General features: G+C 43.5%; 1 protein-coding gene across 1 annotated transcript in view; it reads left to right on the plus strand.

The window, feature by feature from the left end:
- The window catches only part of LOC142289993 (uncharacterized), a 119,656-nt gene extending 92,639 nt beyond the window's left edge, over positions 1-27,017 (plus strand). Inside the window, exons 3-4 of the mRNA XM_075333940.1 lie at positions 26,423-26,557; positions 26,970-27,017. Coding sequence (XP_075190055.1) covers positions 26,423-26,557; positions 26,970-27,017 — 183 coding nt within the window. The remainder of the gene's footprint in view (positions 1-26,422; positions 26,558-26,969) is intronic.
- Positions 27,018-27,635: the final 618 nt, after the last annotated feature.

Below are 27,635 nucleotides of genomic sequence, written 5' to 3' on the forward strand. Positions count from 1 at the left end.
GGTCTATATGGGCCCCCCCACATCAGGGGCAGGGCCAAAGAGTTCATTACCGGACCTAGTTTCTGATGCAGTAAGTGCCTGAGCTTGGTCAGTTGCATGAAATAGAGTCTCTGAAAAAAGACTATCACCTTTAGCATGGTGTCTCGGCACAAAACAGGACTTAGACCCGGCACGGAATGCAAGTACCTGTGCAAAGAGGCTTTTCACACTAAGTGTGGGAGCATGCGCTGTATCCCGAAATGAAGACTTAGCCTCAGGAATGGCACAGTCAGGCTGAGCATACTCACTAGGCGAAACACTGTAGTTAGGCTGCAGCTGGGGTAAATCGGCACACGCATGCGCACTAGCTGCCTCTCCACACTTACACATGGAGGAGAAATTGCTCTTCAGGTGTGGACTTGGAAATGCTGTCTATGAACAGAAGGAAAAGCTAAAGGAAGCCTCACTTTCTATCCCTCCGAATTATCAAATGCAGCAATGAATTCCCTGAGTTTACTATAACATTAGCGTAGCAAAATGTGCATGAGGGTGTCATGCAGAGGTGCTAGAAATAGCTTGGCACCAGTGGGACAATAATGAAATACAACATCCAGTTCTATGATGCCACTAAATGGCAGTATTTTTTGCTATCATTATAGCTTATTAAAAACAGAGCAGGAGGGTGTCCTGCAGAGGTGCTGAACATAGATTTGAACCAGTGGGGCACTAATGGAGTACAACAGCCACTTCTTGTATGCCACTAAGTTTGCTCAATTTTTGGTATTATAATGTCTTAGTAAGTAACAATGAGTTTGAGTGTGCAATGCAGGCAGAGGTGCTGCAAATATCTTTGCACTTGTGGGACGATACAGAAGTCCAACAGCCACGTTTAGGATGCCACTTAGTTCACTCAGTGTTTGCTAGTATAATGGCTTAGTAACAATGAGTTTGAGTGTGCAATGCAGGCAGAGGTGCTGCAAATATCTTTGCACTTGTGGGACGATACAGAAGTCCAACAGCCACGTTTAGGATGCCACTTAGTTCACTCAGTGTTTGCTAGTATAATGGCGTAGTAACAATGAGTTTGAGTGTGCAATGCAGGCAGAGGTGCTGCAAATATCTTTGCACTTGTGGGACGATACGGAAGTCCAACAGCCACGTTTAGGATGCCACTAAGTTCACTCAGTGTTTGCTAGTATAATGGCTTAGTAACAATGAGTTTGAGTGTGCAATGCAGGCAGACATGCTGCAAATATCTTTGCACTTGTGGGACGATACAGAAGTCCAACAGCCACGTTTAGGATGCCAGTTAGTTCACTCAGTGTTTGCTAGTATAATGGCTTAGTAACAATGAGTTTGAGTGTGCAATGCAGGCAGAGGTGCTGCAAATATCTTTGCACTAGTGATGAGCGAGCATGCTTGTCACTACTCGGTACTCGCACGAGTATCGCTGTACTTGGGCTGCTCGGCGGGGACCGAGTAATCTCGCGATACTCGTGCTGTACTCGTGGTCTTCATTTCTGCATGTTGGCGCTCTTTTGAGAGCCAGCCCTCATGCAGGGATTGGCTGGCAGACCACTGCAATGCCACAGCCCTGTTAGTTGTGGAATTACAGTGATTGGCCGGCCTGCACAGCGTGACCGAGCCTTTATATCGGCCGGCGCGCTGTGCTGTGCTCACAGCTATCCAGACTGTCAGTGCAGGGAGAGTGTCGCTGATTCAGGGAAAGCTTTGCGGCCCTTTATAGCTTTTTCAGTTGCAGGGCTGCAAACAGTGTGACCAAAAGTCCTTCTCAGGACTATTCTAGTTGTATACAGGCAGGCAGGGTATAGCCAGGTCGGAGTACAGTAGCAGAGTCCTTCTCAGGACTATTGTTGCTATATACAGGCAGGGTATAGCCAGGTCTGAATACAGGCTAGTGACCAAAAGAGTCCTTGTCAGGACTATTGTACCAGTATACAGGCAGGCAGGCAGGCAGGGTAGTGGTGACCGTATACCAGCCTTCATCATATCTGGGGCTGGTGTACACAGTGTAAAACAGTCCAGATAGTGTCTGACTTGTCTGTAATTGTCGCTCCCCAAAAAAACCTGTTAGGTTCTTATTGCGTCCGTGCTTGGTTTTTAAAACCGCACGTGTGTGCCTGTTGGTGGCAGCGTACAGGTGCACTTGTGTGCAATTTCCAGAAACTTTGATATAACGCACAAGTAGTGAATATACACGTCAGCAGTGCACAGCATTGCAAAATGCGCAAGGGCATTGGCAAGGAACAAGGAAGTGGACGTGATGGTGGTGCAGGCAGAGGCCGAGGTCGTGGGCAAGCTCTAATTTCGCCACAACAAAGGGCCACATCTAGTCGCTCGCACGTCCTGTCCCAAATTCTTGGGGACCGCAGCAGTACACCGCTCTTGAACCAAGACCAGTGTCAACAGGTTGTTAGTTGGATAGCAGATAATGCTTCCAGTCAGATTGGCACCACCACAAACACTCTGTCTTCCACACGGTCAAGTGTCAGTAGCCGTGATACTGCACCGCACATTTCTGAACCTGATCCTCCTTCCTACCACCAGGCTGAGTACACGTCCTCCTCGGACATTAATGATCCCACACTTGGACACTCGGAAGAGCTGTTCACGTTTCCATTCACACATTCTGGCCTCTCGCCAGCTCATATTGAAGTGGGTCATGAGGAGATCGTCTGTACAGATAGCCAAATATTTGAGCAGCCACGTTCTCACGAAGTTGGCAACGTGTCCCAACAAGTGGTGGACGATGATGAGACACAATTGTCAGGAAGTCAGGAGGAGGAGCAGGGTGCGGAAGAGGAAGACGACGTGGTGGATGATCCAGTAACTGACCCAACCTGGCAGGAGGATATGCAGAGCGAGGACAGCAGTGCACAGGGGGAGGGAGGCGTAGCATCACAACAGGCAGTAAGAAGCAGGGTGGTGGCCCCAGGCAGAAGTCAGGCAACCGTTCCCCGGAACAACACGACGACACAAGGTGCCTGTACAAATGTTAGGTCTTCCCGAGTCTGGCAGTTTTTTAAGTTGGATCCAGATGATTCAAAAAAGGCCATTTGCAACACCTGCCGTGCCAGCATCAGCAGGGGTACCAAAACTAGCAGCCTGACCACCACCAGCATGATCAGGCACATTTCAGCCAAGCACCCGACTTTGTGGGAAGTACAACAGAGTCGAGGAGCAGTGCTTGCTGATGTCACTGCTACGTCTTCGCTGGTTGTGCATGCGAGCCAATCCTCTGTCCATGCTGCCTGCGAACAAGCCTCCTCCACTCCTGCACCTGCAGTTGCCTACGCAGAAAGAACACCATCATCAAGCACGTCCTTGTCCCAGCGCAGCGTTCAGTTAGCCATTCAGCAAACCTTTGAACGCAGGCGCAAATACACTGCCAACACCCCACATGCCACAGTTCTAAATGCTAACATTTCGCGACTGCTTGCGCTGGAAATGTTGCCTTTTAGGCTGGTGGAGACAGAAGCATTCCGTGACCTGATGGCGGCAGCTGTCCCACGTTACTCGGTCCCCAGCCGCCACTATTTCTCCCGGTGTGCCGTCCCCGCGTTGCATAACCACGTGTCACAAAACATCACACGTGCCCTGAACAACGCTGTTTCACCCAAGGTCCACCTAACCACAGACACTTGGACAAGTGCTTGTGGGCAAGGCCGCTACATCTCGTTGACGGCACACTGGGTTAATATTGTGGAAGCTGGGACCCAGTCTGAGCGAGGGAAGGAACACGTCCTTCCCACACCAAGGTTTGCAGGCCCTACCTCAGTCAGTGTTTCACCCACACTCTACAGCTCCGGAATGTCATGCTCTTCAGCCTCCTCCTCCTCCTGCGCATCCTCATCCACTGTGCCCTCCACACCAGTCACAAGCTGGAAGCACTGCAGCACTGCCTCGGCGAAGCGGCAACAGGCTGTGCTGAAGCTAATCTGCATAGGTGACAAACCCCACAATGCAGAAGAGCTGTGGACAGCTCTGAAACAGCAGGCAGATCACTGGCTCACACCTCTGAACCTAAAGCCAGGAAAGGTCGTGTGTGACAATGGCCGGAACCTGGTGGCGGCTTTGAGGCGAGGCCAGCTGACACATGTTCCATGCGTGGCCCATGTGCTCAACCTCGTGGTTCAGCGGTTTATAAAGTCATACCCAGAGCTGTCTGATCTGCTGGTAAAAGTTCGCCGCCTGTCTGCACATTTTCGAAAGTCACCTACTGCTTCAGCCGGCCTTGCCGGCTTTCAGCGCCGTTTGCATCTTCCGGCTCACAGACTGGTGTGTGATGTCCCCACGCGTTGGAATTCAACTCTGCACATGTTGGTCAGGATATGTGAGCAGAAGAGGGCAGTTGTTGAGTACCTGCATCACCTAAGCCGTCGGGAAATGGGTCAAACTCCACACATAACACCTGAGGAGTGGAGATGGATGTCAGACCTATGTACCATCCTCCAAAACTTTGAGGACTCCACCAAGATGGTGAGTGGTGATGACGCCATTATTAGCGTCACCATACCGCTACTCTGCCTTCTAAAACGGTCTCTGCTGAAAAACAAACATGATGCATTGCAGGCGGAGCGCGATGAGTTGCAGCAAGAAACAGTAGTGGGTGTGGGTGATAACACACAGCCCAGCCTCGTCTCATCACAACGTGCAGTGGAGGACTATGACGAGGAGGAGGATGAAGACATGGAGCAACTCTCCGGCCAAATTGAGGATATGACATGCACACCAGTCATATCCTCGGTTCAGCGTGGCTGGCCAGAGGACAGGGTAGATGAGGAGGAGGAGGAGGAGGAGGAGGAGGACAGCATGTTCAGTCATCTTGTTGGTCAGGCTACTGAAGTCCTGGCTGTTAAGAGTCTGGCGCACATGGCTGACTTTATGGTAAGCTGCCTGTCTCGTGACCCTCGCGTTAAGAACATCTTGGCCGACAATCATTACTGGTTGGTAACACTGTTAGACCCACGCTACAAGGAGAACTTTTTGTCTCTTATTCCCGTGGAGGAGAGGTCAACCAAAATGCAGCAGTTCCGGAAGGCCATACTCACGGAAGTAGGCAAAGCATTCCCCTCACAAAACGCTAGCGGCATAGGTCAGGAATCAGTGGACAACCGAGGCGTACAGCCGAGAGAGGCACAAGTCCAATCCGCCAAAGGTAGGGGAACAGTCTTTAAGATGTGGGACAGTTTTCTCAGCCCCTCACGTACCACAGCCCCTGAGGTGCGGGGTAGTGCCACAAGAAATCCTAAGTTTGCCCAGATGCTGAAGGAGTACCTTGCAGATCGAACAACTGTACTCCGACATTCCTCTGTGCCTTACAATTATTGGGTATCCAAGCTGGACACGTGGCATGAATTGGCTCTCTACGCCTTGGAAGTCCTGGCCTGCCCTGCTGCTAGCGTTTTGTCAGAGCGTGTTTTTAGTGCCGCAGGTGGAATCATTACAGATAAACGCACCCGCCTGTCAACTGAAAATGCTGACAGGCTGACTCTGATCAAGATGAACAAGGGTTGGATTGGGACAGACTTCACCACACCACCAGCAAATGAGAGCGGAATTTAAAGTTTGCCATGTACCTCCACTCACCCATGGGTACACACTTCTGGACTTTAGATAATCGCTGGACTGCTCCTCCTTCTCCTCATGCGCCACCATGATGATGACCGTTACAAATTGCAATACTTAGGCCTTTGTTTCAGGTATACCCCCAGTGGTAAATTTTTTCGCCCATTCTTTGCAGAATGGACATTACAACGACAGGAGACTCGCTCCTTTGCAATGGGAACAATGTTTTGAGGCCCTCATGCACGTCTCTACCCAGGGACAACGTGGAGCCTCCCAATTTTTGGCTGCCCTGCCTAAGGGCTATACTATAATACACCCACTTCCTTAAAATGGACACTTAATGTTTTGAGGCCCTCATGCACGTCTCTATCCAGGGACAATGTGGAGCCTCCCAATTTTTGGCTGCCCTGGCAAAGGGCTATACTGAAATAGACCCACTTCCTTACAATGGGCACTTCAGGTTTACAGGCCCTCATGCACGTCTCTATCCAGGGACAATGTGGAGCCTCCCAATTTTTGGCTGCCCTGGCAAAGGGCTATACTGAAATAGACCCACTTCCTTACAATGGGCACTTCAGGTTTACAGGCCATCATGCACGTCTCTATCCAGGGACAATGTGGAGCCTCCCAATTTTTGGCTGCCCTGGCAAAGGGCTATACTGAAATAGACCCACTTCCTTACAATGGGCACTTCAGGTTTACAGGCCATCATAAACGTCTCTATCCAGGGACAATGTGGAGCCTCCCAATTTTTGGCTGCCCTGGCAAAGGGCTATACTGAAATAGACCCACTTCCTTACAATGGGCACTTCAGGTTTACAGGCCATCATGCACGTCTCTATCCAGGGACAATGTGGAGCCTCCCAATTTTTGGCTGCCCTGGCAAAGGGCTATACTGAAATAGACCCACTTCCTTACAATGGGCACTTCAGATTTACAGGCCATCATGCACGTCTCTATCCAGGGACAATGTGGAGCCTCCCAATTTTTGGCTGCCCTGGCAAAGTGCTATACTGAAATAGACCCACTTCCTTACAATGGGCACTTCAGGTTTACAGGCCATCATGCACGTCTCTATCCAGGGACAATGTGGAGCCTCCCAATTTTTGGCTGCCCTGGCAAAGGGCTATACTGAAATAGACCCACTTTATTACAATGGGCACTTCAGGTTTACAGGCCCTCATGCACGTCTCTATCCAGGGACAATGTGGAGCCTCCCAATTTTTGGCTGCCCTGGCAAAGGGCTATACTGAAATAGACCCACTTCCTTACAATGGGCACTTCAGGTTTACAGGCCATCATGCACGTCTCTATCCAGGGACAATGTGGAGCCTCCCAATTTTTGGCTGCCCTGGCAAAGGGCTATACTGAAATAGACCCACTTCCTTACAATGGGCACTTCAGGTTTACAGGCCATCATGCACGTCTCTATCCAGGGACAATGTGGAGCCTCCCAATTTTTGGCTGCCCTGGCAAAGGGCTATACTGAAATAGACCCACTTCCTTACAATGGGCACTTCAGGTTTACAGGCCCTCATGCACGTCTGTATGCAGGGGCATTGGTGAACCTCACAATTTTGGACTGCCCTGGCAAAGGAAAATACTACAAAGACTCACTTCCTCAAAATGGGCACATTAGACTCAAGAGGCCTTCATGTACGTCTCTTCTCAGGGACATCGGAGTGCCACACAATGTTTTCACGTAAAATCTTTCATGTATTAATCTCAAAAAGTAACATACACCAGCTCTATCTCACTATTGGGTATGTGCCCTTAACATTTCCGCCATGAAAAATCATTTTGGGGTCATTTTGGAAGGTTTTCTGGTGAGTCCGTAAAAATGGCGTAAAACGCGGACAAAATTGTTCACAGCTGTGACTTTTCAGTGATAAATGCTTCAAGGGGTCTTCCCCATGCTGTTGCCATGTCATTTGAGCACTCTTCTGAGACTTTTGTGCCATTTTTAGGGTTTCTCCATGCTGCCGGGGGGTCATTTCACAAAAATACTCGGGTCTCCCATAGGATAACATTGGGCTCGTTGCTCGGCCCGAGTACACGAGTATCTTGGGAGGCTCGGCCCGAGCTTCGAGCACCCGAGCTTTTTAGTACTCGCTCATCACTACTTTGCACTTGTGGGACGATACAGAAGTCCAACAGCCACGTTTAGGATGCCACTTAGTTCACTCAGTGTTTGCTAGTATAATGGCTTAGTAACAATGAGTTTGAGTGTGCAATGCAGGCAGAGGTGCTGCAAATATCTTTGCACTTGTGGGACGATACAGAAGTCCAACAGCCACGTTTAGGATGCCACTAAGTTCACTCAGTGTTTGCTAGTATAATGGCTTAGTAACAATGAGTTGGAGTGTGCAAAGGGCAGGAGGGTACAGTGGCAGGGTTGTGGGTCTCTGGGTAGAGGAAAGGAAGCCTGCCTTTCTATCCCTCCTAATGGGGAAATGCAGCGAGGAAATACCTGACCTTAGCTACACAGACGCTGTCATCTTGTGTAGCTGTTAAACTCTGTTTTAAAGTCTGTCACCTATGGCTCTGACCCTGCCGGTATGAGCCCTTAAAAGGACTGATAGAAAGTGCTATCCCTAAGCTGTTCAGCGCTGTGTATGGAGCGTATACAGCAGTATCGGCGATAGGAGCTGCGCCAGTGATGTCTGACACCAAGGACGCAGAAGAGATAATGGCGTGCTGGAGGAAAATGTCCGGTTTTATAATGCAGGGACATGTGACATGGACATCCTATCACACATGCCGTTGCTTCTCTGGCTAAAAGTCCACTTAGCTGTGTGTGTGTCTGGGATTGGCTGACATGCTGGCCCGCCCCACTACACGCGCGCGCTTAGGGAAGGAAGACAAGGGAAAAAAAAAAAAATGGCGATCGCCATTATCCATACAGCAGTGATCTGAATGCGCTGTTCCCGCACACTATACACTGAAATGTCATAATAGTGTGAGTCACAGAGTGACTTACACTATTACAGCGGAAAGCGAGCTAGGGATTAGCTGTTTTTTTTGCTGCTAGAACCGTTTTCGAACGTATCTAGAACTATCGAGCTTTAGCAAAAAAGCTCGAGTTCTAGTTCGATCTACAACAGCCCCCAAAATCACTCGAGCCGCGAACTGGAGAACCTCGAACCGCGAACCGCGCTCAACTCTAATCCTCACCCATCCCTTGTAGACTGTGAGCCCTCGCGGGCAGGGTCCTCTTTCCTCCTGTACCTGGCTGTACCTTGTATTGTTTATGATTATTGTACATGTCCCTACTATGTGCACTCTTTTCACATGTAAAGCTTAATGGAATAAATGGCACTATAATAATAAATAATAATAAATAAAGCAATTCTAAAGATGACCGCACAAGAAAGACCGTAAACATTTTGCTGTAGACAAGCAGATTAAGAACATTGATTACTGGAACCATGTCCTGTGGTCTGATGAGACCAAGATAACCTTATTTGATTTAGATGGTGTGAAGCGTGTGTGGTGGCAACAAGGTGACGAATACAAAGACAAGTGTGTCCTGCCCACAGTCAAGCATGGTTATGTGAGGGTCATGGTTTGGGGCTAAATGAGTGCTACTGGCTGGGGGGAGCTACAGTATATTGAGGGAACCATGAATGCCAACATGTACTGTGACATTCTGAAACAGAGCATGATCCCCTCCTTTGGAAACTGGGCTGCAGGATAACATTCCAACATGATAATGACCCCTAACACATCTCCAAGATGACCACTGCCTTGCTAAAGAAAGTGAGGATAAAGGTGTTAGACTGGTCACGCATGTCTCCAGACCTAAACCTTATTGAGCATATGTTGGCCATCCTCAACTGGAAGATGGAGGAGCGTAAGATCTCTTACATCCACCAGCCCCATGATGTTATCATGAAGGAGTGGAAGAGGATCATAGTGGTTCCTGTGAAGTTGTAGTGATTTCCAAGCCTAAGAGAGTTAGCTTGAAAATACAGTGCCTTGTGAAAGTATTCGGCCCCTTTGAATTTTTCAACCTTTTTCCACATTTCAGGCTTCAAACATAAAGATAAAAAAATTGGTGAAGAATCAACAAGTGGGACACAATTGTGAAGTTGAATGAAATTTATTGCTTATTTTAAACTTTTATAAAAAATAATAAACTGCAAATTGGGGCGTGCAATATTATTCGGCCCCTTTAAGTTAATACTTTGTAGAAAATTGGTACGTGCAATATTATTCGGCCCCTTTAAGTTAATACTTTGTAGCGCCACCTTTTTCTGCGATTACAGCTGCAAGTCGCTTGAGGTATGTGTCTACCAGTTTTGCACATCGAGAGACTGAAATTCTCGCCCATTCTTCCTTTGCAAACAGCTGGAGCTGAGTGAGGTTGGATGGAGAGCGTTTGTGAACAGCAGTTTTCAGCTCTTTCCACAGATTCTCGATTGGATTCAGGTCTGGACTTTGAGTTGGCCATTCTAACACCTGGATATATTTATTTGTGATTGTAGATTTTGCTTTATGTTTTGGATCATTGTCTTGTTGAAAGACAAATCTTCGTCCCAGTCTCAGGTCTTTGGCAGACTCCAACAGGTTTTCTTCAAGCATGGTCCTGTATTTGGCTCCATCCATCTTCCCATCAATTTTAACCATCTTCCCTGTCCCTGCTGAAGCAAAGCAGGCCCAAACCATGATGCTGTCACCACCATGTTTGACAGTGGGGATGGTGTGTTGAGGGTGATGAGCTGTGTTGCTTTTACGCCAAACATATCGTTTGGCATTTTGTCCAAAAAGTTCAATTTTGGTTTCATCTGACCAGAGCACCTTCTTCCACATGTTTGGTGTGTCTCCCAGGTGGCTTGTGGCAAACTTTAAACAATACTTTTTATGGATATCTTTGAGAAATAGCTTTCTTCTTGCCACTCTGCCATAAAGGCCAAATTTGTGCAGTATACGACTACTGATTGTTGGCCTATGGACAGACTCTCCCACCTCAGCTGTAGATCTCTGCAGTTCATCCAGAGAGATCATGGACTTCTTGGCTGCATCTCTGATCAGTCTTCTCCTTGTTTGAGATGAAAGTTTTGAGGGACGGCTGGGTCTTGGTAGATTTTCAGTGGTATGATACCCCTTCCACTTCAATATGATCCCTTGCACAGTGCTTCTTGGGATGTTTAAACTTGTGGAAATCTTTTTGTAACCAAATCTGGCTTTAAACGTCTCCACAGCAGTATCACGGACCTGCCTGTTGTGTTCCTTGGTCTTCATGATGCTCTCTGTGCTTTAAACAGAACACTGAGACTATCACAGAGCAGGTGCATTTATACGGAGACTTGATACACACAGGTGGCTTATATTTATCATCATCAGTTATTTAGGATAACATTGGATCATTCAGAGATCCTCAATGAACTTCTGGAGTGAGTTTGCTGCAATGAAAGTAAAGGGGCTGAATAATATTGCACGCCCCAATTTTCAGTTCATTCTTTTTTTACAAAAGTTTAGTATAAGCAATAAATTTCGTTCAACTTCACAATTGTGTCCCACTTGTTGTTGATTCTTCACCATAACATTAAAATTTTTATCTTTATGTTTGAAGCCTGAAATGTCTGAAAAGGTTGAAAAATTCAAGAGGGCCGAATACTTTCGCAAAGCAATGTAATGGTGGGCACATAAAATATTGACACTTCGGGCACAATTTAGCCATTTTCACTTTGGGATATACTCATTTTTGTTGCCGACACTTATATAAATATATTATAAAAGCATAAAAACCTTATGAGTGGCATACACATGAATGGAGCTAGATGAAAACAATGATTCTTTCATGCTTGGGGTGATTTTAGCTGACAGAAGTGATCTCTTAGAGAGTTTCTCATAACCCTTCTGTGTGTGTGACTTGCTGCTACAACCCTAATTACATTTCTTCATGGCTTCAGTGAGCAACTCCATTTTTGACCTCAGTATTCAACAAAAACTTCTTACTCAAATTACTTTTCAACTTTCTTTCATTCCACAATTTCGGGTCAAGATGTTTTGGCAGCCGTAAAACTTATCACATTTAGACTAAAAGACATTCATATCAGAGACTTACAACTATTGTAGTGTATTCTGCTGAATGGTGTTACTATTATGACAATTGGGTAACTTCCAAATATTTTATGCCTTCAGGCACCTTTTCAGGCTTTGGATCGCTGGTAAATGTATTTAATATTTGTCAGAAGAATTTACATGTGTGAATCATTTTTAGATTTATCCTGCAATATACTGGTTATCAATAAAAGTGTTTGCCACATTATCGTTATTTTACATACGTACAGTGGCATGAAAAGGTTTGGGCACCCCTAGTCAAAATTACTATTATTGTGAACAGCTAAGCAAGTTGAAAATGAAATGATCTCTGAAAGGCTTGAAGTTAATGATGACACCTTTCCTTTGTATTTTAGGGGAATATATATATATATATATATATATATATATATATATATATATACAGTATATATATATATATATATATATATATTTATTTATAATATATATTCATGTTTTGCATTTTTAAATGAACAAAAATGGAAAATGGGTCGATTCAAAAGTTTGGGCAACCTACACAGTACCTAGTAGCACCCCCTTTGGCAAGTATCATAGCTTATAAACGCTTTTTGTAGCCAACCAAGTGTGTTTGAATTCTTATTTGAGAGATTTTCATCCATTCTTAAAAGTCTTCCAGTTCTGTGAGATTCCTGAGTCGTCTTGCATGCACTGCTCTTTTGAGGTTTAGCCACAGATTTTCAATGATGTTCAGATCAGGGGACATTGTAAGACCTTCAGCTTGCACCTTTTGAGGTCGTCTATTATGGATTTTCACATGTGTATAGGATACTATCCATTTGTGGAAGCCATCCTCTTTTCAACTTCAGCTTTTTTTACATATAGCGTTATGTTTGCATCAAGAATTAGTTGAAATTTCATTGAATCCATTCTTTTTTCTACCCGTAAAATGTTCTCCATGCCATTGGCTGCAGCAGAACCCCACCACATGATTGATCCACCCCCATGGTTAATGGTTGATGAGATACTCTTTTCTTGAAATTCCGTGTCCTTTTTTCTCCACATCAATCATTGTGGCCAAAGAGTTCTTTTTGAACCTCATCGCTTCACAGGACTTGTTTCCAAAATACATCATCTTCTTTAGATGTTCTTTTACATACTTCTGACGCTGAATTTTATGGTAAAAATGCCGGAGAGGTTTTCTTCTGATGACTCTTCCATGAAAGCCATATTTGTGCAGATGTCTCTGAACAGTAGAACAATGTACCACAACTCCAGAGTCTGCTAAATCTTCCTGAAGGTCTTTTGCAGTCAATCAGGGATTCTGATTTACCTCTCTAGCAATCCTACGAGCAGCTCTCACAGAAATTTTGCTTGGTTTTCCAGACCTTATCTTGACCTCTACTCTTCCTCGTAACTGACATTTCTTAATTACATTTCAAACTGAGGAAAGGGCAACTTGAAAACACTTTGCTATCTTCTTTTTTTTTTTTTTAAATTCTTTATTTTAAAGACCGACTCGAGAACATACAAAATAACAACTGCGCCACAAAGAGCAGAATAACAGATTTCAAATATTTAACATTGACATGTAGCCCACTCTTCCTCTCCCCTGTACATATCCAGTTACTGCAACTGCTCGAGTCAGGCCCAGTTTAATCCTTTTATGAACCAACCCAACAAGGGTAGAATACAGAACATACATAGAAAGAGAAAGCAAAGCCCAAAAGAATTTAGAACAGGATAAGAGAAAGAGGAAGAAAGGGGAATGCAGGGGAGGGGAGAATAGGAGAAGATAGGGGACAAAGAAATGAGAGGAAGGGAAAGCGAGAGAAGAGAGGAGAAAGAGAAGAGAAGAAGAAAAAAAAAAAAAAAAAAGGGGGGAGGAGGGGGGGGAGAGTGCTCCTCCAGAGCCTCACAGCAGCCGTGGAGCAGCGAGTAATCTGGCGTAATCCGCCGAGTAAGTGAACTCCAACCATGGGAACCAGGTCCTACGAAAACCTTCCTGACTGTCATTGAGAGAGGATGTCAGGTCCTCCATGTGCCTTAGGTCGTTAACCCTTGAAACCCACTGTGCCAATGTGGGGGGGGTAGAGGACTTCCAGCCCAGCGGGATGCACGACCTGGCGGCCATTACCAGAAATCTAAGCAAAGAACGCTTGTATCTATGAGCCGGGAGTTCCGAAAGCTGTAAAATAAACAGTTCCGGACCCAGTGTCTCAGCCGTGCCGGTCACCAGTCTAATTACCTCCCTCACTCCTGACCAAACTTTGCTATCTTCTTATAGCTTTCTCCTGCTTTGTGGGCCTCCACCATTTTCATTGTCAGAGCGCTAGGCAGCTGCTTAGAAAAAGCCATGGCTGCTGTTTTTTTGGCACAAGGTTAAAGGAGGCTTGGTTTTTATAAAGCTATGAAATTTGCATCACCTGTCATTTCCTAATGATGATAGTGAACAAGCTATAACCCTAACAGACTAAATAAGGTCTGAAATCTTGGTCAAAGTTATCTGAGCACACAAATCTCCAGGGGTGCCCAAACTTTTGCATCAATCTATTTTCCTTTTTGTAATTTTTAAAATGTAAAAGATGAAAATACATTATATTTTTTTTGCTTAAAATGCAAAGGAAATGTGTGATCTTTAACTTTATGTCATTTAGAGATCATTTCATCTTTAACTTGCTTAACTGTTCACAATAACACTAATTTTGACCAGGGGTGCACAAACTTTTACATGCCACTGTATGTTTTGGGGACATGATTTTTGGGCACTTTCTAATATACAGTACCTAAGGCGGTGGCATGAGGACATCACTGCATCTCGCCACCTGTACTGACTCGCTGTAAAATTAAGAAAGGGAGAGAGAGGAGGTGGTGTGCAGGATTCAGGATTAAGTGAGAATAATCTCTGTTTTTATATATATTATAGGGCTGTAGGGACATCATACTGTATATAAGGGGGTTGTGGGGACATCATACTATATGGTGAGTGCATATTTCTGAAGAAGACTAATAAGTATCACAGGTTCATACAGTCTTTTTCACAGACTGCACAGCTCTCATGTCCATAACATAGCCACTGATCTAGAGCATGTTACCAGTCCTGTACATAATCTTCCTCAAATTAAAAAAGTTTTCTCATATGCAATGTTTTCCAATTGAAGGAGGTTGATAGGTTGGTCTGGTCTCATGCTCCTTCACCAGCAGCCATTTTGAAAACAGGAGAGCTGTCTTCCATCTATTATGCTGTATTACCATGGCGGCAAAAATTCACCTGGCTTCCAAATGGAAGACTACCCGCCTATCTTCCCAGGCTGATAAGGACAGACTTGATAGAATAATGCTGTATGAACGCATTGATGCAACGCGGTCAGTGTCATATCCAGTGGTCGTTTTTTCAAAATAGACATATGAACGCTGCGAGCACTGCTGCAGAGGTTAAAGGGGTTAGGGGGCAGCCTAGTGGTCAAGTCACATGCCACACACTGCATCGGTCTACATTGCTGTTGTTTCGTAAGGAAGCCTTTTCCTCTTCCATCTTGACGCTCATTTACTGTATCTTCATCCATCCCTTGTAGACTGTGAGCCTTCGCGGGCAAGGTCCTCTTTCCTCCTGTACCTGTCTGTACCTTGTATTGTTTATGATTATTGTACTTGTCCCTACTATGTGTAGCTTTTTCACATGTAAAGCGCCATGGAATGAATGGCACTATAATAATAATAAATAAATTAAAAAATTCTAAAGATGATGCACAAGAAAACCCGCAAACATTTTGTTGGAGACAAGCAGACTAAGAACATTGATTATTGGAACCATGTCCTGTGGTCTGAGGAGACCAAGATAAACCTATTTGATTTAGTTGGTGTCAAGCATGTGTGGTGGCAACCAGATGACGAATCCAAAGACAAGTGAGTCCTGCCCACAGTCAGGCATTGTTGTGTGAGGGTCCTGGTTTAGGGCTGTATGAGTGCTGCTGGCTGCGGGGGAGCTACAGTATATTGAGGGAACATGAATGCCAACATGTACTGTGACATTCTGACACAAAGCATGATCCCCTCCCTTTGGAGGACGCCATGTCATGTTTGGAGAGTTCCTAATGTAACTAACTAGTGGAAATCCCTCATAAGTGACCGCATTTTGGTAACAAGACTCCTCAAGGAATTGATATAGCTGTTTCGTGAGCACCTTGAACCTCCAAATGATTCACAGTATTTTCTAACATTGAGTCGTGAAAATGAAATACATTTTTAACACATAAATGATGTTTTTACCCAAAATCTTTAATTTTCACAAGGGTAACAGGAGAAATTGCACCATAGAATGTGTTGATCAATTTCTGTTGAGTATGCCAATACCCCATATGTGGTAAATAAAACTACTGTTTGGGCGCAAAGCAGGGCTTGGAAGGGAAGGATCGCCATTTGAGTTTGTCAGTACAAAATTGGAAACGTTAGGGGACCTCATGTTGAATTGGGAGGGCCCTTGATGTGCCTAAGCAGTAGAACCCCCCACAACTGACAATATTTTGTAAACTAGAGCACTCAAAGAATTTATATAGATGTTTGGTGAGCTAGAAACATTGAGACGAGAAATTAAAAAATACATTTTTATTACAGAAATGTTGCTTTAACTCAAAATCTTTAATTTTCACAAGGGTAATAGGACAAAATGTACAATACAATATGTTGTGCCAATACCACATATGTGGTGGAAAACTAGTGTTCAGGCATACGGCGTGGTTTGTAAGGGAGGGGAACCCCATTTAACTTTTTGAACGCAAAATTGGCTGAAATCAGTGGACGCCATATCTCATTTGGAGAGCCCCTAATGTGCCTAAACAGTGGAAACCCCCACAAGTGACTTCATGTTGGAAATTAAACCCCTCAACTAATTTATCTAAATATTTGGTGGGCAGCTTGAAGTCCCCCAGTGATTCACAGAATTTAACATTGAGCCGTGAAAATGAGAAAATAAATTTTTACCACAAATTTTGCTTTAACCCCAATTTTTTTATTTTTACTAGTGGAACAGGAAATAATGGAATATGGAATTTGTTGTGCAATTGCTCCTGAGTATGTCAATACCCCATATGTGGTCGAAAATGACTTTTGAGGCACAGTACAAAGTGAAGAAGAGAAGGAGCGCCATATTTGAGTTCAGATTTAGTTGGAATGGTTTACGGGTGCCATGTCACATAGACAGAGCCCCTGAGGTGCCAGAACAGCAGAAATCCTCCACAAGTGACCTCATTTTACAAAATAAACCCCTCAATGAATTAATCTAGGGGTGCAGTGTGCATATTAACTCTAAAAGTGTGTCAAAATGTTTTATAGTATTGGTGGTAAAGAAAAAATAATTACATTTTTACTACTAAGATGTTGTTTAAACCACAGATTTCCAATTTTCACAAGGAGAATAGCTAAAAAACACCCCATAGTATATTACACAATTTTTCCTAAATGTGGTAATACCCATTATGGGACTGTACAGTAACGTTTGGCCACACCGCAAGGCTCAGGAGGGAAGTAGCGCCGTTTGACTTGGAGCACAGAATATTCTACAATAGTATGCGGACTCCATTTGCAGAGCCCATAGGTGTGAAAACAGCAACAAGCCCCTCAAGTGACCAAATGTTGGAAGTTGCGCCTCTCTGGGAGTTCATCTATGGGTATGTTAAGGTTCTGGAAAACACCCATGAAGTCAAACAAGAATGTTGCAGAATTAAAAATGGCAAATAAGACTTGTACTGTCCAGCACATTGAAGTGCACGCATATTGTGCCCAGCTTGTACTTCTGGAGACACACACCCTGTTAATTAAGTGGGCTCTCCTCACTACAATAATGCCAAACATGTGAACGTTAACTGTGGTTTAGGCATATTGCGGTGGTCAGAATGGAGGGGGGCATTTGGATTTGGGAGTGCAGAATTTCCTGGATTCTTTGGGGGGTGAGACATTACGCTTTTCCACAGTCTTTGTTCTACTGGTAACATGGAAGCCATCAATATTCCCATTAACAGATGATGGACCTGAGTGAGGACTTGTCTTTTTGTGGGTTGAATTGACCCCTATTTGGTGGCAATTTGGGGGGCAGAACATTTTGGATCACTTCACATTTATCCTGTGCTCTATGCTGAGCACTTACATTAGGATTTTCATTTCCATCTCCAAAATATGTGATTCAGGTGAGAACCCCGACGGATCTATTCACTATAACAAGGTAGCAGAGTTACTCCAGACTCTGTTTGGCCTCTGTTTAGTGGTGTCTCATGTAAAAAGACACACAAAAAGATGGACATCGCTGGACTACAGGTCAGATGGGAGTTCAAAGTGACTCCCTTTGCCTCATAGCAAAGTTTCTGTTGGGAATTTTGTATAAATGACGTTTTTCAAAGATTTACACATAATCCCAAGTGTAAGCGTTCAGCGTAGAGCGCAGGAAAAATGTGAGACGATCTTTCTCAGACAGAATGGACAAATCAACGGCAGTTGAAGAATTGGCTTTATTTATTATTTTTTACACCATACACCATGTGTTATAAGTGATTAGGCAGCTTCATTCCTCAGGTCAGTACGATTACAGTGATACCAGAATTGTATAGGTTTTTTTGTTTGGCGACTATCACACTAAAAAACATTTTTTACAAAATAAAGTTTTTTCATCACCGAAAAGCTATAGTTTTCAAATCTATAGTTTTTTATTTTTCTGCTGATATTTTTTCATCACTTCCTATTCTGATCTTTGTGAGGCAGAATCAAGAAGAAACAGCAATTCAGGAATTGTTCTTTGTTGATATTCTTTACACCTTTACCGTGTTATAAAAATGGTAAGACAGCTTTATTCTTTGGGTCAGTACGATTACAGCGATACCACATTTATATTGAGATTTTTTATGTTTTTCTGCTTTTACACCATAAAAACAATTTTAAACTAAAAAAGCTATCTGTATATGCTGGCTTTTTTTTTGCAGGGCAAGATGCCATTTTCAGCGATACTGTTTTTATTTACATGTGACTTTTTGATTGCGTTGTATTCCCCTTTTTTGGCAGCTGATGAAAAGACAGTTTTTGATACTTTTTTTTACGGTGTTCACTGAAGGGGTTTACTGATGTTACAGTTTTATAGATCGGGTTGTTATGGACATGGCAATATCAAATATTGGTACTTTTTTTTACATAAATATATATCTTTGTTGGTATAATTTTTTTTTGTTCTTTATTTTCTGATTTTTATTTTTTACTTTTATACTTAATTCCTATATGGAACAATAACTTTTATTGACCTGATCGCTGATATAATGTATTGCAATGCACCAGCATTGAAATACATTATATCTGTCAGTGCTACACTAAATAAGACTCTGAGATCATGCTCCTGGCATGATTCCAGACGCTTTCCATAACTGGGTGACCCAGAAGTCGTCATGATGACCTTTAGTCACCATGGCACTGATCGGGTTCTCACAATGATGTCGTGGGGGTACCGATCGGGCCAGAGAGTGAACGTGAGTACCGTCCCTGGCTGTGATAGTTGGTGCTCGGTTGTCAGGTAAGCCGAGCTCCCAGCAGCGATCGCTTGGGCACAGCTCCTGTACCCTCACAATTGCCAGGATGTACTGGGTACGTCCTTGGTAGGGAAGTCCTAGATAGTCAGGAAGTACCCAGTATGCCCATGGTCGGGAAGTCTTAAAGGGTATCTGTCATGTAACAAAACACTATGAACTTGCAGATATATGGTTAATCTGCAGGTCACTAGCTTTCTGACGACATGAGAACTCTACACTAAAAGCCTAGATAACATGAGGAAATGAACTTTTTTCTAACAGCCTCGGGCCTTCGATCAAGGGGAGTTGGCCTGTGCAGTTTCAGTCACCGCTCAGTACATATGAACGGTGGCTGTAACCAATTCCCGACACTGACTGATAGCTGGCATTTTACTAAGGCTGTTGGGAGGAATAAAGTTAATTTTCTCATGTTATCTAGGCTTTCAGTGCGGCGTCAGCATGGAGTCAGAATGCTATTAACATACAGTTGAGTCGGCTGTCAGTTAGTGCTGGGGGCGCAGTTACAGCTGCTGCTCAATATGTACTCAGCGGTGATGTGTGAACCCGAACTGTAAAGTTTGGCGTCTGTACCGGATACATAGTGTTTGTGCATGGACCTCGAACACGGAGTTCTCAGGGAACTCTGTGTTACTGTTTGGGTTCGGCCACCCGGATAATTAAAAAAAAAAATAAAGGGAAAAGAAAATAATATAGAATAAAGCTGGAACGTTATACTTACTGAGTCTCCCGTGTGGCTGTAACACTACTTCTGGGTCTGTTCATTAACCTTCATACATATTCACTGCTTTCCCCGCCCATCATCAGTCCCGGCGTCGTGATTGGTTGTAGTCAGACCTCACCCTCACCCTGTGTGACAGCGTCTGTGTAAATAAATAGAATAATTGGCTTAGGGTCCCCCCATATTGTGATACCCAGCACAGATAAAGCATGCAGCTACAGGCTGCAGTGCCCAGTCGTGTGGTTATTTTGGCTGTGTATCAAAATAAGAGGGACCCTATGTGACTTTATTTTTAATTATTTAAATAAATAATTTTAAAAAACGACCTGCGGTCCCCCTAAATTTTGATACCCAGCCAAGATAAAGTCGACAAGCTGGATGTAACAATTCTGGGCAGCGGTAGGCTGCTATTTTTAGCAGGGCTGTGGAGTCGGTAAGCCAAACCTTCGACTCCGACTCCGACTCCTCAAATTCTCTTGCACCGACTCCGACTCCGGCTCCGACTCCGACTCCGACGCCTACATATATTGCTTATAGTTAGGTGAAAAATTTATTGTAGTACATGAATATGTGTATGTGAACATCAGACATTTAATAATTTTTATGATACAATAATCAAGATATTTGGATAGAACATAAAATATATTTATTGGAATACAACTTTAGAACACAAAAAACTGTAATAAATTGTAAATATGTAATACACTATGTAATATACAGTAGATTACATATATATCTTGTGTGTGTATATACACTGTATATATATATATATTATATATATTACATATTTACAATTTATTAGTTTTTTGTGTTCTAAAGTTGTATTCCAATAAATATTTTATGTTCTATCCAAATATCTTGATTATTGTATCATAAAAACAATTAAATGTCTGATGTTCACATTGTACTACAATAAATTTTTCACTTAAATATAAGCATTATACTAAATGTTATTATTTAGTAAAATATTCAGCACATTCTGCATTGCACTCCTGTCCCCAATTTATTATATATTTTCGGAGTCGGTGCATTTTATACCGACTCCGACTCTGACTCCACCAAAATGAGCTCCGACTCCGACTCCGACTCCACGACTCCGACTCCGACTCCACAGCCCTGATTTTTAGGCTGGGGAGGCCCAATAACCGGCAGCTCAATAGGAAAGGGTTCTTTACCATTAGAGTAGTAAGATTATGGAATGCCCTATCACAAGAGGTGCAAGGTTTTCAGAAGGGACTGAGCTTGATGAGCGGACTAACGATCGGTTTGGGATTTGATGTTCTTTTGCCTGATGTCCTGATGAAGAGAGTTGAGTACTCCTGAAACGCGTTGATGTGTGCATGAAAATAAAAATACATTAATCAATAATAAATTCTGGCATGGTGAATAGAGCGGTTCCTTCTGAAATCCTTGAATCACTACCCTCAGGTCTGCAGCTTTTCCACTGTTGTGGAGACTACATACGATTACAGGGGTTGTGACTGGCACATCCCCTATAGGTGAGAGTTTTACCTTTATCACCCTTTGTTTTTGTTGGATAAGACCCTATTGTGCTTCTCTTCCACAGTTCATATTGTTAAACTATCACAAGAGGTAGTAATGGCTGACACTATAACAACTTTTAAAAAAGGGCTTGATGATTTCTTCAATACACACATTATTGTCGGTTATAAATGATGTAGTGACAAAATATATAATTGTTGGAGGAAGGTTGAACTAGATGGACTAGGTCTTTTTTCAACCTATGTAACTATGTAACCTGCACATTAACCCCATATCTGCAGATCAAGGCCCTGTGCTCACACTGCGTTTTTACCCGCGTTTTTTTGCATTTTTTGCTGCAGAAATTTCTTGAGAAAATGGTTGTAACCTTTCTGCAGACATTCCCCAGCAAAACCTATGGAAAAAAAAAATACCTGTGCGCACACTGCGTTTATTTCTCAAGAACATTCTTTCTGAGAATTTCTTGAGAAAAAGAATGTGCATGTCAATTCTTTTCTGCAGGTACCTGCATTTTTTGCCATAGATAATGGTAATAAAACGCAGGGACCACCCTGCTGAAAAAACGCATCAAAAACGCGCTAAAAACGCATGCGTTTTTCGGTGCGTTATTGGTGCATTTTTTTAACGCAAGTGCGCTAATCTTTCAGACTCTCAAGTAATTGCTTGAGAAAAATCCTTTTTCTAGTGCGCACATGGCCTAATAGTGTTGTTTGCGGCATGTGCTTTTTAAGCTCTTAGATCTTAGAGACTGGTAAACGTACTTTAAAAATATCTCAGAATCACTGTTTGATTTTGGTGTTAAAATCTAGCTGTATTTATCTTAATATCAGACAGTAAAACTTTCAAATATACCTATAAAGCCATTCTTACATGGATTTACAAAGTAAGAACACAACATTAGATCTTAAGGCGGCGTTACACACTACGATTTATCTGTTGATATGTCGTCAGGGTCACGGATTCCGTGACGCACATCCGGCATCATTAGCGACGTCGTTGCATGTGACACCTACGAGCGACTACGAACGATCGTAAATAGGTTGAAAATCATTGATCGTTGGCACGTCGTTCAGTTTCAAAATATTGTTCGTCGTTTGGAACGCAGCAGACATATTGGTACGTTTGACACCCTGCCAACGACGAACAACATCCACACGACCGCCTTGGTTAAACAATATATCACTGAACGATTTAGCGTCGTTTGTGAGATTTGTATGTGTGACCTCTAATAAACGACCTATGAGCGATCTCGGCAAATCGTAACTACGATCTGGGCGTGTCACATCGCTAATGAGATCGTCAGATAAATCGTAGCGTGTAACGTGTAACATCCATTTAATAAAGCGTAGTTTGAATTATGAAATCTGGTGACTGCTTTAACACTAGAAGTCCCAGAGAGGGGTCATTTAACATTTCTACCTTTAGAACCCAGAGACGAGTCGAATGACCTGAATGATTTTAGCTAACATCCTATAATCACCTTTTTTTGTTCTGTAATTAAGGCCATTACTGTCGCACCACAGGAGGTTGTTGTTTTCCATTGAGTGTAGCCATTTAGTTTCTAGTTAGTTCTATTCAGTTTGGACTAAGGGGTACTTTACACGCTGCGACATCGTACGGCCGATATGTGGTGATTGCTGCCGTAGCGAACATTATCGCTACGGCAGCATTACACGCACATACCTGCTCTGCGACATCGCTGTGACCGGCGAACCGCCTCCTTTCTAAGGGGGCGGTTCGTTCAGCGTCACAACGACATCACAGCAGCGTCACTGAACCGCCGCCCAATAGAAAATGAGGGGAGGAGATGAGCGGCCGGAACATGCCGCCCACCTCCTTCTTACTCCTTTTCCGGTGGATGCAGGTAAGGAGATGTTTGTCGTTCCAGCGGCGTCACACATAGCGATGTTTGCTGCCGCAGGAACGACAAACAACATCGTACCTGCAGCAGCACCGATATTATGGAAATGAACGACGTGTCAACGAGCAATGATTTTGCACGTTTTTGTGCTCGTTGATCGTCGCTTATTTGTGTTACACGCTGCGATGTCACTACCGGTTCCGGATGTGCGTCACTAACGACGTGACCCCGACGATATATCGGCAGCGATGTTGCAGCGTGTAAAGTACCCCTAAGGGTCATTTGACCCTCTTTTGGGACTTCACGGGGGAGCTCGAAATTTCTGAGACTTCTAGTGTTAAAGGGAATCTGTCAGCAGGTTTTTGCTATGTAAGCTGAGCACAGCATGCTGCAAGGGTTAACAAAAACAAGCAAACAAAAAGCAAACTTTAATTCTCTTATCTGTGTATTATTGTTTACATAAACTAAAGGGTGTATTACTCTGTGATTACCATTATGGACGCCAACAATGTGATACACCATTGAATTCAGAATATCCTTACCTACATTATGTTGCTGTCAGATGAGGTAGCAAAAATCTGCTGACAGATTCTCTTTAATAAGCAGTCAGTATAGGAAAAGGTGAACTAAAAGGGTTTGGACATTTTTTAATGGACTACTTATTCATAAGTAGTAGAGAGGTGTGTATAACACTTGCAAATTAGTGATGAACAAGCACTACCATGCTCGGGTGCTTGGTGCTCGAAACAAGCAGGTGGAACCCTTGGATGGTCATTACTCAAGTACCGAGCATAATGAAAGTCAACAAGAAACTCTTATGGAAAAAGCCTTAAGTTTTCCATTGACTTCCATTATACTTGCTAACTGTGTCGCGCCTGTCCGAGCGTCTGACCTGCTTGTATCAAGTACCGAGCATGGTAGTGCTTGCTTATAACTATTACTAATATATCTGCTTCAGAAGTTTTGCTATTCATCTTATTGCAACTGCTGACAAAAACTCTTTATCCCTGTCTTCAAGGTGCTCTTATTCATTCAAGTGTCTGATATGCAGACACCACACATATGCTCGAACTTCCAAATGTGAAAATGCACATGCTCTTGTTTCCTCCTCAACGTAGACCTGTGCAAGCACCGGTAGTAACGTTGGCAGGCTTGTATCCACTGTGAATGCGTTTGCATGTGTGCATAAGCTTTCACAGTCCTAGTCCTTCAAAATTGGAAAGAAAATGTTTCTGAAGCCCTCCTCTACATGTCTTCCAGAGAGTATTGCAGTCTCTGCTCTAATTTTTGTTAGCTCTTGCACTTATTGAATAGGCTTTCCCAGTCTAGGCGTCCCACTCCTTCCAAATTGGAAAACAATGTTCTCTAAGGCCCTCTTTTACATGTCTTCCAGGGTGTGTTGCTGTCCCTCCTGATAATTTTTGTCAGCCCTTGTGCATAAGCTTTCCCAGTCCTTAAAAACGGGGAAAAAAATGTTTTTTGAAGCCCTCCTCTACATGTCTTGCAGGGTGTATTTCAGTCTCCTTCTAATTTTTGGCAGCCCTTGCACTTGCACTTTATGTATCAAGGAATCCTGCTACCTAACAATTTTGTCAGAATGTGTATGAGGCTTTCCTTTATGTCTAATACAGGGTGTGTCGGAGTCCCTCTTCCTTCTCATTTTTGCCAGTTCTTGCATTGTTCACATGGGCTTTGTGAGTTTCATAGTCCCTCCTTCATAAAAGAAACAGGATGTGTCTGACCATGTCACACACACCACATGCCCATATAAGGTAGTGAAATGTTAAAACTACATTTATTGGTGACTACCGGTGGGTCTAGTTTTAATTCCCCCTCTATTATGTCTTCTACTGTAGTCATAGGCAACGGGGAAATCCGATGAGAGATGGCTCGGCTATTAAGGGGTAGAGGAGGTGTTTTTTTTTTTCTTTTTTTAATCTTGCCTTATATGCAAGTCATTATACAGGAAAGTACCATATTTTTTGGATTATAAGAAGCACTTTTCCTACCAAAAATTTGGAAGGAAAATGAAGGGTGCATCTTATAATCCAAATGTAGCTTTCCATGGGGTGGTGGAGAGAGGTCACAGGAGGCGGGGAAAATGCTTTGGACTGCGGATGCTGTGCTGGGGGCTGCGGGCTGCTGTTCTGCGGAATGCAGGCTGCTGTGCTGCAGGCTGCGAACCACTGTGCTAGTGCCCGCTGTGGGCAGTGAGGCAGGGACCATCCTGAAAGTGTCGGCCGTGCGGACTTAAAATAATGGCGCCTGGGGTCGGCACAGGCGCAGATATAGCTCTTGATTCAAGATCTCATCTGCGCACGTGCCGCCTCCAGTCCATTGATCTCCCAGCAGAGGACTTAAGGAAAATGCTGCCTGGACGTGGCGCGAGCACTGCACAGATGAGATCTTGGATTGTCATTAAGCCAATAGCTCAATCTGCGCACACGCCATATCTTTGAATCCCACACCGCCAACAGTGTTTGGATGTTGCCTGCCTCACAGCTCCTGCAGCGAGCATCTGGAATACCCGCCGCACCGCCCACAGCATTGCTCTACTCCACCACCACCCTTGCCTCCTGTAACCCCGCTACACCACCGCTGCTTCCCCCTCCCTCTCAGTAAGACACCACTGGATTATAAGACAGACCCCTTTTCTTTTCTTTTTTCTCTAAAATTTGGGGTGCATGTTATAATCCGGTGCATCTTATAAACCAAAATATACGGTATGTTTCCTAACGTTTTTTCCTGTAAAATCCATGTTATCTTCGATTTTGCATGTTTTATTGTCATTTTATATAAGTGGAGTAATACTCTGACAACATTGTTCACAGCAGTGACCTGGGAGTCACGGATGTGTCCAGGTGTCTTCCCCATGTTGTTTCCATTCCATTTGAGCGCTGTTTTCATCTACTTTAGCAATTTTCCTGCCTCCCCACCATCCTGTTGGGGTCTTCTGGAAAAATGCTTGAGTTTCCCATTAACTTCAATTATAATCAGTACTCGAGTCGAGCCCGTCTGAGCATCCGACCTGCTCAATTTGAGTACCAAGCACTCAAACGTTTTAGTGCTCGCTCATCACTACAAAAGTGGAGTTAGCAGGTTATTATAATGTAATTTATAATAAAATTATACCAAGTTGCCATCTAAGATTATAAAGCTTTACTAGAACTTCTGTTTTCTTTAAAGGAAGAAAGATCAAAATGGTCACAATCCATGAAGTGTCTTATGATGAAGCTGGAGCAGCTGAATGTAGACATTGAAGGAGCCATTAATGCCAGTTCTAATCCTCTATACATTTCACATGACAATTCAGAAGAGCAGGTAAAATATAACTGAGTAGTGCTGAATATGTGTGTAGGTAATAGCAAGCCAGAAAGAAGTAAAATAACTTATATACAGAAGCATTAGGCATTGATTGGAAAGAGAAGTTTGTTGATGGTGGCAGTTAAATCCATTTTGAACTAGAGACAGACTGTAGGAGCCCTTAGAGGCTCCCATTTATAGGGAAAACAGCTCCTAGCTGTGCCAGGCTTCACTGGCAGAACTGATCTGGGTCTGCTAGGATCCAGCAGCGCTGCTTTACTGGGCAGACACCCGACTATCGTGTGATTGCTAAGTCATAGAGAATCATAACTGCTAATGATTCAGTTCATTGCATAGCACTCTTTAAAAGCTACGTATCCAGAAAAAGAGAAGACAGAAGCAGTAATAACTGTTTCTGTGTTCTCCCCAGTGTCTTCTGCTGTTTCTGACAGCTGAAGACATTACCTGCTCTTCTTAGATTGCAGGATCTTTAAATTAACAATGAATACAACCATCTAGTTCAAACTAAAGGAATCACGGGAGATTATCAGTGGTCTTGTATGCTTCCATTTTCTTATTATTGCTCCCACAGTTGATTTCATCACACCAAGCTGCTTGCCTATTGCAGATTCAGTCTTCTCAGCCTGGTGCAGGGCTACAACTTTGTTTCTGGTGTCCTTCGACAGCTCTTTGGTCTTCACCATAGTAAAGTTTGGAGTATGACTGTGTGAGGTTGTGGACAGGTGTCTTTTATACTGATAACAAGTTCAAACTGGCGCCATTACTACAGGTAATGAGTGGAGGACAGGGGAGTCTCTTACAGAAGAAGTTACAGGTTGAGCCAGAAATCTTGCATGTTTTTAATTTACTAAATACTTATTCTCCACCATAATTTGCAAATAATATCTTGCAAAATCAGACAAGGTGATTTTCTGGATTTGTTTTCTCATTTTGTCTCTCATAGTTGTGGTCACCTATGATGTCAATTACAGGCAAATCTCATCTCTTTAAGTGGGAGAACTTGCACAATTAGTGGCTGACTAAATACTTTTTTCCCCTACTGTATGTGCTTATGATACAACTTCTCTTTCAGTAG

Source organism: Anomaloglossus baeobatrachus, chromosome 2, assembly GCF_048569485.1.
Source record: "Anomaloglossus baeobatrachus isolate aAnoBae1 chromosome 2, aAnoBae1.hap1, whole genome shotgun sequence".
Classification (NCBI taxonomy): Eukaryota; Metazoa; Chordata; class Amphibia; order Anura; family Aromobatidae; genus Anomaloglossus; species Anomaloglossus baeobatrachus.